The sequence below is a fragment of the Ursus maritimus genome, unplaced genomic scaffold, assembly GCF_017311325.1.
Source record: "Ursus maritimus isolate PB19 unplaced genomic scaffold, ASM1731132v1 scaffold_13, whole genome shotgun sequence".
NCBI classification, from domain to species: Eukaryota; Metazoa; Chordata; class Mammalia; order Carnivora; family Ursidae; genus Ursus; species Ursus maritimus.
Window position 1 is genome coordinate 44855195 of NW_024423675.1, and position 18888 is coordinate 44874082.

General features: G+C 44.6%; 1 protein-coding gene across 1 annotated transcript; it reads left to right on the top strand.

Annotated features, from left to right (window-relative positions):
• The first annotated feature begins 8967 nt into the window (after positions 1-8967).
• On the top strand, positions 8968-17548 carry HEBP2 (heme binding protein 2). The gene is made up of 4 exons (XM_040627844.1): positions 8968-9128; positions 9653-9788; positions 10534-10714; positions 16753-17548. The coding sequence occupies exons 1-4, from the start codon at positions 9027-9029 to the stop codon at positions 16949-16951; spliced, it is 618 nt and encodes a 205-aa protein (XP_040483778.1). The 5' UTR covers positions 8968-9026; the 3' UTR covers positions 16952-17548.
• Positions 17549-18888: the final 1340 nt, after the last annotated feature.

Sequence of the window (18888 nt, forward strand, 5' to 3'; positions counted from 1 at the left end):
ACAAGAAATATTTGAAGCAATAATGACTGCAAATATCCACAAATTAATGTCAAACCATAGCTGCAGGAAGCTCAGAGAACACCAAGCAGGAATAATGCCAAGAAAAACACACAAAAAAACAAAAATACTACACCTGGGCATACTATAGTCAAACTACAAAAAAGTCAAAGATTAAAAAAAATCCTGGGGCACCTGAGTGGCTTAGCTGGTTGTGTCCAACTCTTGATCTCAGCTCAGGTCTTGATCTCAGGGTCGTGAGTTCAAGTCCCACATTTGGCTCCACGCTGGGCATGGAGCCTACTTTAAAAGTAAATAAACAAAATAAATAAAAAATAAATTAAAAAAAAATCTTGAAAGAGGCTAGAGGAAGAAAACACCTTACCTGTAAAGGAGCAAAGATAAGAATTACCCCGGCTTCTCTTCACAAACCATGCAAGCTCACAGAGTAATATTTCAAGGGTTGAGAGAGAGTAAAAAACACCAGCCTGAATTCCGTATTCTGCAAACTTATTCTTCAAAAATGAAGGATAAATAAAGACTTTCTCAGACAAACAAAAACTGAGAAAATTTGTTGCCAATAGGTCTACCTTGCAAGAAATACTAAAATAAATTCTTCAAAGAGAAGGAAAATGATCTAGGTTAGAAACTCAGATAAACAAAGGAAGTGGATTCGAGTAGGAATAAGTGAAAGTAAAATAAACATTTTTTCTTATTCTTAATTAATCTAACAGGTAAAAATTTGTTCAAAATAGGGGGCGCCTGGGTGGCACAGCGGTTAGGCGTCTGCCTTCGGCTCAGGGCGTGATCCTGGCTTTATGGGATCGAGCCCCGCATCAGGCTCCTCTGCTATGAGCCTGCTTCTTCCTCTCCCACTCCCCCTGCTTGTGTTCCCTCTCTCACTGGCTGTCTCTATCTCTGTCAGATAAATGAATAAAATCTTAAAAAAAAAATTTGTTCAAAATAATAATAGCAATAATGTATTTGATGATTATAGCTTACATATAAGTGAAACAAATGACAACAATAATACAAGAAACAGGAGGATGGAATTAAGAATATTTTGTTATTATAAGGTACCTGTACCACTGGTGAAGCAGATGTTATTTGAACTTTGACTTAGATTAGTTATAAATGTATATTGCAAACTCTAGGGCCACTAAGTAAAAAAAAAAAAAAAAGTATAATTGATACGCTAAGAAATGAGAGAAAATGGAATCCTCTAAAATGCTCTGTTAGAACGACAAAAGGCAGGAAAAGAAGACAAAAAAAGAAGCAAAGAATAAGGGCAAGGAATAGAAAACAGTAATAAATACGGTAGATATTAATCCAGCCATATCAATAATACTTTAAACTTCAATGGTCTAAATACACCAATTGAAAGACAGATATCGTCAGAGTGGATTAAAAACAAGACTCACCTACCTTGTCTACAAGAAACCCACTGTAAATACAAAGACGCATATAAAGAAAAATAAAGGATGGAGAAAGATATGCCATGCTAATACTAATCAGAAAAAAAGCTGCACCATATTCATTTCCGACAGAGCAGATTTCCAAGCAGGGAAAGTTATCAGGGATAAAGAGTAGCATTACCTAATGATAAAGGGGTCCATTCTCTAAGCAGACATCATCATGTTTTACTGCATATACACCTAACTACAGAGTGTCAACACGCTTGAGGTGAAAACCGATAGAACTGCAAGGAAAACTGGTGAATCCGTGATTATAGCTGGAGATCCCCCTCCAACAGAAACAGATCTAGCAGGTGGAAAATCAGTAAGAACATAGTTGAATTGAAAAATACCACTAATCAACTGGATATAATGGACTTCTGTAGGTGACTTCATCCAACAACAGCAGAACACACATTCTTCTCAAGTTCACATGGAACATTCACCAAGACAGACCACACATGTCCTTGGTCACAAAACATGGTGTAACAAATTTAAAAGAATAGAAATCATACAGTGTATGTTGTCAGACCACACTGGGATTAAACCAAAAAACCAGTAACAGAAAAATAGGTGAAAAATTCTAAAATAGTTAGAGCTTAAACAGCCCACTTGTAAATAATATATGGGGCAGAGAAGAAAACTCCAGAGAACCTGAAAATATTTCAACTAAACTCAAAGGAAAATACAACTTACCAAACTTGTAGATGCAGCAAAAAGCAGTGTTTAGAGGGAAATCCAAATATTTAATGCATATATTAGAAAAGAAGAAAGATCTCAAATCAATAATTTCAGCTTCCACCTCACAAAACTGGAAAAGGAAAAGCAAATTAAATCCAAAGTAAGCAGAAGAAAATAAATAATAAAAATTAGAGAGGAAATCAATGAAAATGAAAACAGAAAATCAACAGAGAAAATCAAGGAAACCAAAAGCTGGCTCTTTGAAAATAAATGAATTTCATAAGCTCATAGCCAGGCCAACTAAGAAAAAAAGAGAGGATACAAATTCCTGATATCAGAAATAAAAGAGGAGATCACCACAGATTCCATGGATGTTAATAGGACAAAAGAGGAATACTATAAACAACTCTATGTCCATAAATTTGATAACCTGGAAGAAATGAACCAATTCCTTAAAAGATATAATCTGCCAAAACTCATGCAAGAAGAAATAGACAAATTGCATAAGGCTCTATCTATTAAAGAAATTTAACCAATAATAACCTTCCAAAACAGCACCAGGAGACTGGGACCGTCACCTAAATCAATATTCTTCAAGGTATGATCCACGAAATGGTGCTGGCTCACAAACTATTTGTTACCAGTCGAGATAACTAGAGAAATTGACCGTAAGTGTTTAGAAACATCATAGGAATTCAACATTTTTACAAAATCCATGCATATCATCAGTAGACTCATCTCACTGAGCATGGTATAGACCAATTAAATTATTGTTGAACTTGCAGGTTAAGAACTACATAGTGAGCTGTGCATAGTCTTGTGCAGTAGAATCACATATTGGTTCATGATGAACTAGAAATTATTTCTTAAAGGGAGAAAGTTCTTCATCACAGACAGCTTGCGAAGCACTGATCTAGAAGACCAGATGTCCCAGGCATTACTGCTAAAATTTCCGCCATCTTGGAGCCAAGTCAATCTGCCACTGACCTCTCCCATGCTAGGAACTCATTTTGAACATGTAGACCCGAATGAACTCAGGTGTGGAACTGCGTGCAGAGACCATACTGCAGGACCCAAGAACGGGCTGAGAGCTGACGGTTCACAGGTGTATGTTCGATTGGGGCTGAATGGCTCCTCTTCTCTGAACTGGGAGCCCTGAAACACTGAACACTTCTGTTCTAAAAAAAAGTCATTAGGGAATTAAGTCCAATTCCTACCAATTCTTCCATTTTTCTTAATCAAGAAATAATGTAATAATGTATGGCAACAGCAAAAGCCCCACAGGTAAGAGCTTAAGGGAACATCTTAACTGCCCTCAGTTTTTAGGAAATGGTCCTTCATCAAGTGAACTATTAAAAACATTTCTTCTTAGCTGCATCAAGGGTTTAGTTTCTTTTTAAGGACTTTTTTGAGAGTGTGGACTATCTAGCGATCTAGCTGTGGCATAGTTGGCTATTTATTTTTATTTCAAAGCATGAACCTTTTAAAATCAGTATGAATATCCCTCTCCTTTTTTTTTTTTTATAACCACTCACCACAGTCTCTCAAATTATTGAGTTTCAGGCCTCATATTGATTAGAATTGATATTTGAATTTTTTAAGACATTCTCAGCTTTAGCCCTTAGCCTTCTTATCTTTGACCCCACATTCAATAAATGTCTCTTCATTTTCTGTGGCCCATTAGAAAGGTGGTTCACAGGTGTTCCTGAAAATATTCAATCACTATCTATGCATCTGATAAATTCTGACTGATTCATTCAAGATTTATCAAGCAATTATGTGTCAAGCCCTGAGCAAAGTGCTTAGTGTAAGAGGGGCTTCAACGGGTTGTCTTGTGTCCCAATAATGGAGAGTATTATAATTCTCACCAAAATTAAAGGAGAAACCAGGCAAATTCAAAGGTTATGCGTCCTGTTAGACTGCCAAGTTGCTACCCATTTTACAGTTATCCTATCTGAGACAGTGGCAACTCTAAAAAGACCAAATATTTCATTACATTATGGGTGCAAGAACGGCCCCAGAGTAAACAATGCCTGACCGTCAGATATGTGAAGACTAGAACCACATGTTATGCGTTACTGAACCCCACCCATATCTACTACAGAGCTTTACGTAGAAGGTACTCTTTCCGTTATTATCCTGAAAAACATATCATCCCAAAGTTAGTGGCATAAAAAAATAGCCATTTACTTATGCTCCCAGATTCTGTGGGTACTCCAGGGACAGCTTGTGTCCGCCCTATGACCTCTGGGGCCTCAGCTTGGAAGAATTGAGGATGTCTGGCGGTGACTCAATGGTGGGGGGCTGGCACTATCTGAACACGTGGTCACTCACATGGGTAGGGGTGGATGCCAGCTGTCAGCCTGGACACAGGGCTCTCCGTGGAGCTGCTTGGGCTTCCCTTCAGCATGGTTGTTGGATTGTAAGAGTAATTGTCCCAAAGAAAATCAGGTGGAAGTCCTTAATGATCTAGCCTCAGAAGTCACACAGGGGAACTTCTCCTATAGTCACAAACCTGCCCTGGTTTCAAGGAAAGGAAGAGGGACCTACATCTCTCAATGGTGGGGGTGGGGACGTATCAAAGTCACATTATAAGGACGGCATGTTGGGTAGGAGATAACATGGCAACTGCCTTAGGAAAAGAAAATCTGCCACAAGGATGGACTAATCAATGAACGACTAAATGGTTATCACGAATGAGCACTAGCGATTCTCTCAAATAGTTGAGCTCTCCTTTGAGAATACTGTATGATTGCACTTCCCCAGCCTCTTGAGGTTAAGCAAGGCCTACGATTTGCTTTGGTCAATGAAATATGGATGGAAGGGACCTGTGTGACTTACTGCAGGAAGCAGTCACAGCCAATCCTGCTCATTCACAGATTCTGCACGTGCAAGTTCACCAACCTGTTGGTCTGTATTTAGAACTCCAAAATCAATACTCACGGCGCTTTCTTGGGCCCTGGTGGATGTCTGCATGTGCAGACCAGTGAGAAATTCTAGCCACTGGATGCACACATTCCCCACTGAGGTCAAATAAGGTGGGGCTCTGCCTTCTAGTTTGAGCTCCCATACAGTAAACAAGTGTCTTGTTTTGCAGTCTCTTTAGTTCCACGGTTTTCGGCATTTTTGTGCTTCTTGTTGATTTTTTGCTTAAAATGGCCTCCGAGCATAGCACTGAAGAGGAGGAGATCCGTGTGTTATATAAGCTTCACTAAAGTACGAGTTACAGTGCTGTTGGTGATGAGTTCACTGTTAATGAACCAACAGTATCCATTAAGTAAGGTATCTTTAACCAGTAACACACATAAGACAAGTTACATATGATTGGTTGGCGAAAATGTCGTGACCCGAGTCTCACCAGAACCTAACTCTGTATTTCCTCTAGAAGCAATAGTTCAGGATTCATTAACTCAGTGTTCGTGGTGACCTTTTTTTTTTTTTTAAGATTTTATTTATTTATTTGTCAGAGAGCACACGCAAGGGGGGTGGCAGGTAGAGGGAGAAGCAGGCTCCCCGCTGAGCAAGGAGCCCGATGTAGGACTTGATCCCAGGACTCTGGGATCATGGCCACAGCCAAAGGCAGATGTGGTCCGAGCCCCAGGCAGACACTTAACCGTCTGAGCCACCCAGGCGCCCCTCGTGGTGACTTTGCAGAACAAAGCTGCTGCCAATGATGAGAACCAGGCACCGGGCAGGGCTCTGCAGGGCTTGCCTCCCCTGCTGGGGCGAAGAGGGGGCACCTGTTCTTAGAACTGAGCCCCACGGCGCTACCGCACGTGCTGTAAAGCTTCGACAGAATATCTTCTTCATAATATCACACAAACATTGATTATGTGCTAATAGAACAATTTTACCATAATTAATCAACAAGAAAACTAGCCAGATTATTTTGACATATGGGTATAAAATGTAAGCCTTCTGAATTTCATTAAATTCATGCTAACTGAAATCCTATTATTCTGAAATAAATCCTTTTCTTTCCCTCCTTCTGTTCTTTGACATGGCTAATTATCACCTTATAAATATAGATAACTCAGCTGAGTCACCTGCTGTTATCTTCATTAACTGTACATTCCACACCCTATTAAATGAACGGCTCCAAATTTAGCCTCAGTTTTTCTAGGAAGAAAATGCTCCCTCCCCCTCCCCAAAGAAGGCATTGATGACTGTAAAAGGTACTCTGCAGATGAAAAGAACAGCAGGAATCTTAAACAACAATGTAAATTATTTCCTTTTTCTCTTAAAACTTTTTGCAAAGTAAAATTATATTCTCAACTTTGCAAAGTTCCCTAAGCAGTAAATAATCAGTCTGTTTAAAAAAAAATCAGTCGAAATTCATTATTTAGCCTTCACTAAAGAAGTCAAACTTAGCTCGGCCTAATAATAGATTTGATGTAAACACTAGCAAGTGTCATGTGTCCACAGGCCACCGCACACTTGTTAGGGTGGGGAAGGGGGAAGGAAAAAGAGAACATCAATTGCTCTAAAAGCAGTAGGACCACACAATGGGATCATCTTCAGCAATAAAAAAAAGAATGAAGCACTGATACACGCTACAACACGGATGACTCCCGAAGACATTACACTGCGATAAAGATGTCAGTCAAAATAACATGTATTATGCTCCACTTAACATGAAATATCCAGAACAGGCAGATCCACAGAGATAGAAAATACATTAGTGATTGCCAGGGGCCGAGAGGTGTTGGAGATTGGGAGTGACTGCTCAATTGTCTGGGGGTTTCTTTTTGGAGTGAAGGGAAGTTCTGGAATTAGATAGTGGTGGCAGTTGTATACCATACTGAAAATACTAAAACCCACTGAATTGTACACTTTGAAGTGGTAAATTTTATGGTATGTGAATTGTATCTCAAAAAACCTCTTTTTTTTTCTTTACACCAGGCACACACAATCAGATGGCTATAATCAAAAAGCCAGGTGATAACAAGCATTGGAGAGGTGTGGAGACACCGTCTCACAGCCTGCTGATGAAAATACGAAGGGCACACCCACTCAAAAAAACAGCCTGGCTGTTCCTCATAAAGTTAAAAGTTGTGTTGGCATTTGACCCAGCAAACCCCACTGCTGGGAATTCACCCAAGAGAAACGAAAACATGTCCATATAGAAACCTGGACACAAGTGTTGGTGGCAGCATCATTCATAATAGCCCAAAGCTTGAAAGAGCTCAAATGTCCATCAACTGATGAAAGCTATTTATTCAGTGGAATATTCTCAGCCATGAAAAGGAAGGAAGCGCTGATAACATCTACAACACGGATGAAACCTGAAACGTTTGCTAAGTGAAAGGCGCCAGCAATGAAGGACCACGTGCGGAATGCTGGAGGGTCTGCACGCTCGCGTCCCCTTTGAAAACCAAATGCTCAGCGTGATATTAGGAGGTGGGGCCTTTGGGCGGTGAGAAGTCAGGAGCGCAGGAATGGGGTTAGTGCCCTTAGGGAAGAGGCCAGAGAGAGCTGCCTTGCCTCTTCCACTTTGTGAGGTCACCACCAGGCGTCTGCCACTCAGAAGGGCCTGCACCGAACTTGCTGGCATCCCGATCTTGAGAAATAAGGTTCTGTTGCTTATAAGCCCTTGAGTCTGTGAAATTGTTACAACAGCCTCACAGATGAGGACGCTGCATCATTCATTTACGTGAAATGTCGGGGTAAGCAAACCTAGAGAGACAGAGGGCGGATTCGTAGTTGCCCTGGGCTGGGGGATGGGGAATTGGGGAGTGACGGACAAAGAGTATGGGGTTTGGGGTCGCGGAGAGGTGATAACAATGCTCTAAAATTGTAGTGATGGCTGCGCGACTGTGAATACACTAAAACACTGAATGGTACACATTAAATGGGTGAGTTTTATGTATGTGAATTATATCTCAATAAATCTCTTAGGAAAAATAAAAAATAAATCTAACCAAAAAGTTTTAAAGGCACTAGAGTCCTGCCGCTGTACCCTCCATTTCTCTGCCCCCTTCCACCTCCCTCCCCCCAGCCTGAGAGTTCTAGTGGGACGAACTGAGAGGTTCTGGGATCATTTCAGGGAACGGTCAATAAACCAGGATAGTTCAAGATTCTCTCCAGGCATGACTGTAGCCCCATCTGCCTCCTCCCGCGAGGGACCTTGACGGCTGTTTGGCACGTTGGACACCTTCTAGGTATGAGTAGGGCCTCACGCCCCTGGCCGGCCCCCGGATCCCACTCGCACATGGAGCCCTGGGCCACGGGGGTGCCAGAAGGTACAGCGAAGGTCCCAGCCGGCAGGCGTCCGCCCCCCCCCCCGTCCCTCTGGGCGAGCAGGCCCCCTCCCGCCTTCCACTGAGCGCACCCAGGGTGCGGGCAGGGCTCAAGCCGCGCCCCGGGAGTAGCCGGATCTGCAGAACCGGCTCCCCGCGCGGGTGGAGCCGCGGAGAGGTTCCCAAACCGGTTACACCGGAAACCCCACAAGCCAGTTGCTGAGTCCTCCACCCCGGGCTCCCACAGTGGACACCTCTGCGCTCCGCTTAATTTAAAAACAAGGGCGGCGGACGGGAGGGTCTCCCAAAGGACGCCCGGCCTAAGCGGCCCCTGCAGGCCTGTCTCCGGCCCTCCCCGCTGCGGGGGGAGCCGGGCAAGGGGGGCGCGGCTCCGCGGGAGCTGCCCGAGTGGGAATCGGGGCGGGGGCTCGAGGTCGCAGCGCCCCCTCCCGGCCCAGGCGCGGCCAAGCTCCTGCGGACTCGGGTCCCCCGCACTGCGGGGAGGAGGGACGCGCGTCGGCGGGTGACCGGGGCTCCGGGCAGCGCCGGGGCGGGGACTCGCGGCCGGGCAGGCGGGCGCGGTACGCACACGCAGCGGGGCGGCCCCTTTCTGGCTCTGCTCGCTAGCCTCTCTCCCCGAGCATCGGCGCCGCCCATGGCCGAGGTGCTGGAACCAGAGCCCGCGACAGCCGAGCGCGCGGCGGCCCAAGCCGTGGAGACGCCGGGCTGGACGGCTCCGGAGGACGCAGGCCCCCAGGTAGGCGCCTCCCGCGGGCGCGGACGGTGCGGGCCGGGGCGCGCCGGGTGATTTGCAGTGGCGCCGGAGGGTCCCGCAGATTGCAGTAAAAAGTACAATTTCTAAAGTTGTCTGGGTCCCCAGCTCCTTTCCTGCCCAGATGGGTACATTCTGTCGGTTAGCCATTTATGGCTACGTCTCCTTTTCAACAGGCCACGTCTCGGTTTCTTTTGAGGTTAAAAAAAGAAAGTGGAATTGATCAGGACCCAGAGCCCGCGGTGGGACCCTCATGGCCCAGAGGACGTAACAGATGCTAGGTCTTAACGTCAATGGAGCCGAGTCCCCGACTCCCGCCTGTGGGGCGAAAGCCTCCAGCGTCTTTAACCCAAGGATGGGAGCCTCGGGGGAGAGGCCCTGGCAGGTCCTTAGGAAACGGAACCAGGGGCCCATCCCAGGTGGAACCAAGATCAAGGCACCTGTACTGTTGCCTTTCACGTCCTGCCTTTTTGGAATTGCTTCCCCCAAATTTTCTCTGTTCATTTCAGCCCGGCAGTTATGAGATCCGGCACTATGGACCAGCCAAGTGGGTCAGCACTTCCGTTGAGTCTATGGACTGGGATTCAGCCATCCAGACTGGCTTTACAAAGCTGAACGGCTACATTCAAGGCAAAAATGAGAAAGGTGAAGACAATTTACCTTATAATTATAGATATTGTCGTTGAGTCCCCTGGCTTATTCTTGAGTTTTAGCTTATTAAAGAGATATACTTTAGAATAGAAAAATAATGAGATCATCAAAGACTTAATGCTTGAAGACAGGGACTCTGCTCAGGACCCTTCACAGAGTCTAGAAGAGGATAGTGCTTTTTAGCCTCTATTCTTGTCTGTTTCTGCTGGACGAACTGGGCCTCTGTGTACCTAGTGTTCAGTACTTTTCATGGCTAACGCTTCGAGGTAATTTAGTGACTGGTAGGTTAAGAGTCATCAGGAGGCAGGAAGGTACAAACAACACAAGATCCAGGGTCTCAAGACATCTGGTTCGGGCTCTGACGCCATTTAGGTTTCCGCAGGTCACTTAGCCTGGGGGGATGTCAGTTTCTGAATCGTAAAAAAAAGAAAGAAAGAAAGAACAACCTGGACTATATGATCTCTAATTTTCCCTTCCGTCCCTAAAACTAGAATTTATTAACCAGAAATATTAACAGTACAGAAAGTCTTTCATGTGGCCAGTGGATAACTGAATCGTTTTGCCCTTGTTTTTCAATGATGAAAATTATTTCAAAGGTAAATTTTGTGTCCTTAGCATCATGTAAATCAGGAAACTCAGATCAAAAAATAATAGGTTAAGTTTTTAGAAGCAGTCATGAAGAAACTAATTCTGCTTTCATGGTCTTTTCATGGTATTTAAATATTATTTTATGGTCCAGAGATGAAGATAAAAATGACAGCTCCAGTGACAAGCCTCGTGGAGCCCGGAGCAGGTCCTTTCAGCGAGTCTATCATTACCATTTCCCTGTACATCCCCTCTGAACAGCAATCCGATCCGCCCAGGCCTTCAGAGTCAGATGTCTTCATTGAAGACAGAGCCGAAATGACTGTGTTTGTACGGTAAGTGGTAGATAATTTATAGCCCTGCTGACAGCTAGCTTTCCTTGCCTGCTCTCAGTTTAGCTCCTCTGCCGTTTCAGCCGGCTTTCACCTTCCGTAGAAAAAGAGATCTAATGCACCTTGTGGTGTTTTCCTCCCGGCTTAGTTTTCTATGTTACTACGGGTCTATGCAAGATATCATCAGTCCATGCCATGAAGAATTGGTTGCATACCTTCCCCAACTAAGACACAACACACGTTAGTCTCAACCTGCCGTTGACGTAAACCTGAACAAAAATCCTAACACACAGTGCACGGTACCCTCCTGCCAGCTTCTAGGTCGTGAGAGCCCCACACCCTTCCTGTGATCCCAGAGGGACACGAGCTGCTTCCTGCCGTCACTGCCCCTGTTCGTGGAGTGGCTCCTTTGTATTGTTTCAGGCTTTCGGTGACTGTTTGGCCCATTCTTAAATTCTCTCTGTTGAAATTTAAAACACGCACAGAAGACGATAACAGTCTCATACTGGCGTCGCTTTAGTCCTTTCTCTCCCTCTCGTCACCATGCTCCTGCTGAAGGAATCTGTCTGTCTCTGTTTCCACGGACTCCTCAGACCACCACAGTCGGGGAGAGCCCATACCATCTCCTTGGGACTGCCCTCGTCACCCTCGGCCGTGCCCTTGCCCCTGGCACATGATGGCAGCCCTTGCCCGTGTGACTCCTGCGGCCTCCGTGTATTGACTCATCTGTTCTCTTGATACTGATTCATCCTGTTAAGCCTCAGAAAGTCACTCTCTTGCCATTCTTCTCCTCCCGTTTCTGTCTCTCACCCAGGAAGCGCTGCTGATGCCCCGCACTGACCCCCATGTCAGAGCAGACTTGCTCTGGGTGATCTGTTTATAAAGCTTCAACTACGGGTGTCCAGTGACTCTCAAAATTTAGTGTCTCCAGCCCCGGTTACCTACTTGTTGGATGTTTCCATGGGAGGTAGGTGGGGATTAAACTCAACAGCTCTACAAATGAGGCTTCCCCCAATTCTCAATGATTATGGGCAGTGATCTTCTCTTGCCTGTCTCAGCAAAGGGCCTCATCGACCAGACAGCCTTCCCAGCAGGGACTCCAAGGCCACCATCAGCACATCCTTCCCTGACAACTCGTCATCAGATCCGGTCCAGTCTCCTTGGACACGACCCATGATTCTGTTCCCTGCTCCCCTTCCCTGTGACTCCCTCAGGTCCTCATCTTCTAGGAGCCACATGTCAGTCATCTCTGGGTCCCCTAGTGCTTGGCATGACGTAGACGCTCGGATGTCTGTTCATCTTAGGTCTTGCCTGTCCCACCTCGGTAGCCTCCCACCCATTGGGACTAACCTGCCCGCCATTCTCTGTCTCGTGCTCCACACAGGAACCCATGATCTTTCTTTCTTTCTTTTTTTTTTTTTAAAGATTTTATTTATTTATTTGACAGAGATAGAGACAGCCAGCGAGAGAGGGAACACAAGCAGGGGGAGCGGGAGAGGAAGAAGCAGGCTCATAGCGGAAGAGCCTGATGTGGGGCTCGATCCCATAACGCCGGGATCACGCCCTGAGCCGAAGGCAGGCGCTTAACCACTGTGCCACCCAGGCGCCCCCCATGATCTTTCTTACTACAACAGCAGCAAAACTAAAACCCTGACCCATTACTTCACTAAAAATCTCGGTGACTTCCCACTTGCTGCTGGGTCAAGTTCAGATTGTTCACAATGCCTTTTATAATGTGGCCCGACCGTGTCTCCCCACTAGTTATGTTCTGCTTCCCTTCCCACCCTTTACTGAGCAGCCCGTTTTCTTCCCCATCTCTCTTTTTTCTTAAGTTTTTATTTAAATTCCAGTTAGTAACATACAGTGTAGTATTAATTTCAGGTGATGCAACACTTCCATCCATCCCTCGGTGCTCATCACAAGTGCCCACCTTCATCCCCATCAACTGTTCCGCCCATCCCCCTCCCCCCCTCCCCTCTGGTGACCATCAGTTTGTTGTCTATAGTTAAGAGTCTGTTTCTTGGTTTGCCTCGCTCTCTTTTTTCTCCCCCTTTGCTCACTTATTTTGTTTCTTGAATTCCACATATGAATGAAATCATGTTATTTGTCTTTCTCTGACTCACTTATTTTGCTTAGCATAACACTCTCTAGCTCCATCCATGTTGTTGCAAATGGCAAGATTTCATTCTTTTTATAGCTGAGCAATATTCCATTATGTATATGTAGCACACCTTCTTGGTCCATTCACCCACCGATGGACACTTGGCCTGTTTGCGTGTTTTAGCTGTTGTAGATAACGTGGCTGTAAACATCAGGGCGCATGTGTCCCTTTGAATTCGTATGTTTGTGCTCTTTGGGTAAATACCTAGTAGTGTAATTGCTGGATCGTAGGGTAGTTGTTTTTTTTTTTTTTTTTTTTTCCTTTTTTTTTTTTCCTTTTTGAGGACCCTCCATACTGTTTTCCAGAGTGGCTGCACCTGTTTGCATTCCCACTTAACAGCGCAAGAGGGTTCCTCTTTCTCCACATTCTTGCCAACATCTGTTGTTTCTGGTGTTGATTTTAGGCATTCTGACAGGTGTGAGGTGGTATCTCATTGTGGTTTTGATTTACATTTCCCTGATAAGTGATATTTTTTAAAATATTTTTTTATGATGTTAGTCATCATGCTGTACGTCCCTGGTTTTTTATGTAAAGCTCTGATAAGGGATATTGAGCAACTTTCCACGTGTCTGTTGGCCATCTGGGTGTCTTCTTTGGAGAAATGTCTGTTCATGTCTTCCGCCCATTTTTAAGTTGGATTATTTGTTTTTTGAGTGTTGAGTTTTCCAAGTTCTTTATATATTTGGATATTAACCTTTTATCAGATAGGTCCTCTGCAAATACCATCTCCATTCTGTAAGCTGACTTTTAGTTTTGTTGATTGTTTCCTTTGCTGTGCAGCTTTTTATTTTGATGTAGCCCCAATATTTTATTTTCACTTTTGTTTCCCTTGCCTTAGGAGACATATCTAGAAAGAAGTTGCCATGGGCAGTGTGAAAGAAGTTACTGCCTGTGTTCTCTTTTAGGATTTTATGGTTTCAGGTATCACATTTAGTTCTTTAACCCATTTTGAATCTTTCTGTGTATGGTGTAAGAAAGTGGTCCAGTCTCATTCTTTTGCAAGTTGCTGTTCAGTTTTCCCAACACCATTTGTTGAAGAGACAATCCAGTATCCCATTGAATATTTTTTTCTCCTTTATTGAAGATTAACCGACCATATAATTGTGGGTTCATTTCTGGGCTTTCTATTCTGTTCCCTTGATGTGTCTATTTTTGTGCCAGTACCATACAGTTTTCATTATAGAACTTTGTAATATAACTTGAAATCTGAAATTGTGATGCCTCCAGCTTTGCTTTTCTTTTTCAAGGTGGCTTTGGCTATTCGGGGTCTTTTGTGGTTCCACACAGAATTTAGGATCGTTTGATCAAGTTCTGTGAAAAATGCTGTTGGTATTTGATAGGGATTGCATTAAATATGTAGATGACTTTGTGCAACATAGACATTTTAACAGTATTTGTTCTTCCCATCCATGAGCATGGAATGTCTTTCCATTTCTTTGTGTCCTCTGCAATTTCTTTCATCAGTATTTTATTTATTTTTTTTAAAAGACTTCTTGTAAAAGAAGTTTTACTTCTTCCTTGCCAATCTGGATGGTTTTTTTCTTTTTGTTATCAGATCGCTATGGCTAGGACCTTCCACAACTCTTTACCTGTGACCTCAGCCAGGTTCCTCAGATTTTCCTTGCCCAAAGCTCTTCATCTGTAAAATGTGTGTAGTTATAGTACCAACCTATCTCCTAGGGTTGCCATGCAGATTAAATGAGTTAATATCTGTAAAATAGTTAAAACGTGCACATGACCTATTAGCTCTAGCTCTTTCTTTCTCTTCTTCCTGGAGCACCCACTTTGATCCTTCAGGACTTGGATCAAAGGGTACCTCCTCTGTGATGACTTCCTCAGTTTCTCCAGTTAGCTAGCCACTCTGTTCGCCTGTTATTCTAAATTATACTGATAGAGGTATGGACTGTAACTTTCTCAAGAATACAGTAACCTGGCATTCTGTTCCTATCCTGCAGCTCCTAGCAAGGCAGGTGTGTGGGAAGAGAATCATATGTGTGTCTACTGAATAAAGCTGTGGATGGATCATTGGAGAACAATATGTATTAAGAGAACAAAAGATGATTTCTAACTAGGGGGTTCTAGATCTGATTTCAGGGCAGAAATAGGATCTGAAAGCAAGTTTCCTTTAGGCAGAACAGACTAAGAATTGGCTCTTCATTAAGGAAATAATAGATTTAGGAGGCAAATATTTCTTAACACATGGCTCAGAATTATTATCAGTCAACATTCTGAAAATTAGAACAGTTTTGTCAATTATCTTCAATGTTGTATTTCACGTACACGTGCGTTCATAGATTCCTACGCTGTTCAATGAGGGTTTAAAAGGTACTGCGTGGCAGGAACAATTCTAGGTGCCTCGTGAGCATCGTCGAGTGAAATAAAGATGGTTTGTACCCTGGAGAGTTTACATCTTACCTAAAGAATGGTAGGTCTAAGCTTTTCCATTGGCACATTGATAATACAACTTATGCTAATGAAGGGATGTTGCGAATATTCGTGATTTTCTGTGTTTCTTATTCTTAACCTTCAAAATCAAATTCATCATATTTACATGTCAGCAACTCAGCTAGGTCTGTGTGCTGTCATAATTTAACCTCAGGGTAGTGTTGTTTATATACTTGAAAATCTATACTTAAACTTTTATTCTCTTTTCCCACTTTTTATTTAAATCTTTTGACTGTCTTTTCTTCCCCATCCCCATGGCAACCTCCGAACTGGCTCCTTCCCTCCAGTCTCTTTTCCATCTGTGTTTCCCAGATCCTATCAAGTTGCTTTTCTGCTCAGCATCCTTCAGAATAATCTCAAAAGGCCTTGAGGTGACCCCCAAGTTCTTCTTTCTGGCTCTGACTCACCTTTCAGAGCTTCTTTTGTGCCTCACCACCATGAACATGCTTTCTATTTCTGAACATCCGTTCCTTTTCTTATCCTTCCCCTTTCCCCCTTTTTCTGCTCAGCAAAACCATCCTCCATGCCACACCCAACTCAGATGACATCCTTACCCCCGATTCAGTCACATCCTCGGGGTTCCCCAGCATATTGATCCTGTCTCTGTTAAATCTCTTCTCAGGCTGTATATAAAGAACTGCCAAAACGCTCCCCTCTTCCATTAGACTGTAAATTCATCGGGTCGAAGCTCTATCACATTCGTCTGTAGTGCAGCACCTACCCTTTTCCCAAGGAGAGAAGGGGAGGGGAAATGTTCCATAGGAAATTGGAAGTCTGAAAGGGAGTCTTCGAAGGGGGTTCAGTAGGGTCCTCTGACCAGCAGCAGCATCGGGAGCTTGTTAGGAATGCAGATTCTCAGGCCCCACCCCAGACCTCCTGCGTCTGCATTTTAGCAAGATTCCCAGATGACTTGTATGTGCTCGTGATAGTCTGAGAAGCAAGAGTTAGAGCACGAGATGGTGAACGTTCCAAATCTGCTTGCCAGCAGCTGGGACGCGTGCCTCCTCCTGGGTCTCCTCGGTGTGGCGAGGTGGCGCTGAGATTGGGAACCAGAGGAGAGGAATGGCCGGGTCAGCTGCTGGGGGGAGGGGCTCAGAAACTGCACTAGAGCCAGCCTTCCTTTTTTTTTTTTTTTTTTTTTTTTAAAGATTTTATTTACTCATTTGACAGAGAGAGAGAGAGAGACAGCCAGTGAGAGAGGGAACACAAGCAGGGGGAGTGGAAGAGGAAGAAGCAGGCTCCCAGCGGAGGAGCCTGATGCGGGGTTCGATCCCAGGACCCTGGGATCACGCCCTGAGCCAAAGGCAGATGGTTAACAACTGAGCCACCCAGGCGCCCCATAGAGCCAGCCTTCCTAGTGCCCACTTCTGCTCTCCTTTCCAGCCTGACATTTACACCAGCATGAACGTCATTCACGATTCTTTACTTTCTGCAGGGCTTTCGACGGATTCTCTAGTGCTCAGAAGAATCAAGAACAACTTCTGACGTTAGCAAGCACTTTGAGGGAGGAAGGAAAAGTTTTCAATGAGAAGGTTTACTACACCGCAGGCTACAACAGTCCTTTCAAGTTGCTTGATAGAAATAATGAAGTGTGGTTGATTCAGAAAAATGAACCCTCCAAAGAAAATGAATGAGAAAGAACCCAGGAAGTTCCACTGCTTACTGTAGACATCAACACTACCTACCCGTAAAATGCAGGTCTAGTCGCTCTACCTGAGAGAACTACGATGAACTGAGCTTATTCCCAAGGTGCCTTTTAATGCTCGAAGCTTTAGCTAGATACACAGGGAGCGGGGGACAGTATTCTAGAAACATGTGAATCAGTCGCAGCTCTGGAGAAGTTTATTTCTATGAGGCTCCCGGGAAGTGTCCTGTTACTTGACCCTTCTTCACATCATGTTGCCTTTTTCAACTTGGATTTGTGTCATTTGGAAGTTATCCCCTTCAGATATTATCAATACAAATGTTAAAGAGGTCTCCTGTGCGGCACGGCGAGGCTGTCAAGCGTCTCGAGGTAAAGTTCAGTTGGAGACAAAAATCAGATTCTTTCGCACCTGACCCTGTCACATTCTCCGTGGGCTCCTCTTCGCCATCCACCCAACAGCCCCCACCGCACAAGAGAATCCCCACCATACCCAAAAGGGTTAATATTTCATGGCAAAGAACAAATTTATGAAGTTAGGGACTTCTATCCCATTTTGAAACTCAATAAAGTCATGTTCTCTCCCGAAGGCATGTATACAAACATGTAATTTTAAAATTCGTGTGCATTTTTAAAGTATTTCATGTAGTTCTGGAGGTCGTATAAAAATGATTATAGTTATTGAAAGAATGGGTTGCCACACAATCAAGGAGGTTGGAACCCGTGCCTAATTGTATTGGAACGTGCCTGTCCTGGGGACAAGCTCTTCGGGCTCCAGGGGCCCCAAACAGACCAGGTTCGGCCACTTGCCACTGACAAAATCCAAAGGCAGAGAGATGAGAAAGGAATTTATTTCAGTGAGGCCAGCACTGGGAAGACCAGGCACTAGCATCTAAAGACGATCTCTAACACGCTGGAAACGCTTCCAGGTTTATACAAGGACAATGTGGGACAAAGGTCGGGGGGTACATGTGGGTGGGCAGTAAAGGTCAGGTCGATCATTGTCTTGCAGTCAATCACATGGGGTCTTTATTGCTTGAGAGGGTAGTATCAGTTCCCATAAGGAGATACTTTGCCCACCTGGTCTTTTGCCTGAGTTAACAGATACGCTGGAAAGAATCAATTAGAAAGTACAGACTGAGGTCAAAATGGGGGTAGTTGAAGTCCTCTTCCACAGACAGGAAGCCCGTTGTGGGAAAGGCAGTAACTACTGCGGCCTCCCAGGGCATGACGGTTGTGAAGGGGAAAGGAGTGAAGGGGAAAAGCAGGTTGGTGCTCAGAAACTTCCCAACAATTCAGCTGCCCGTGGATGACACTACTTTCAGTTTCCATCACTGTGTGTGTTCAAGCAGAGAACGTGCGATCACTTCTAGAAAACATGTGAGCATCCAGTGGTGAGAGGACAGAACCAGATGATGCTAAAGTCCCTTCAACCCCAACCTGATGTGGGATCTCTTAAAATTAACCTCCCAACTGGGATACGTACAGGGAGCATAGCCCTCGGTGCCCCTAAACCCTTCCACAGCACAACAATTCCCATCTCTCCCTTACCTGGATTGCTAACCTGGACAAAGACATAGTTAACGGTTTCCACAGCTAACTAACTTTTCTGGAGTACCTTCTAGGTGCACCATTCTAAGTGTGTCACCTGAATTACGACATTCAACTCTCAGAACGACTCTGTGTCCCATTGCAGCAGCTCCATTTTGCGGATACAGACGTTGAGGCACAGAGATGTTAGGTAACTTGCTCCAGATGAAGCTCTAAGAGCAGAGGCTAACTGGAGCCCAGGCAGTCTGACTCCTGGGGCCGCGTGGTAACCGCCAGGCCCCACCGGCAGCCGGCTGTTCAAGAACGCAGCTCTCTCAGGCCACGAGTGGCGGGGACCACATGGAGCGTTCGTCCTGCGTAGCCTACACGCATAATCAA

Coding starts and splice junctions, on each gene's coding strand:
- HEBP2 (XM_040627844.1), top strand. CDS start 9,027: ATGGCCGAGGTGCTGGAACCAGAGCCCGCGACAGCCGAGCGCGCGGCG. Junction 9,129..9,652: donor CGGAGGACGCAGGCCCCCAG/GTAGGCGCCTCC, acceptor TGTTCATTTCAG/CCCGGCAGTTATGAGATCCG. Junction 10,715..16,752: donor GAAATGACTGTGTTTGTACG/GTAAGTGGTAGA, acceptor TACTTTCTGCAG/GGCTTTCGACGGATTCTCTA.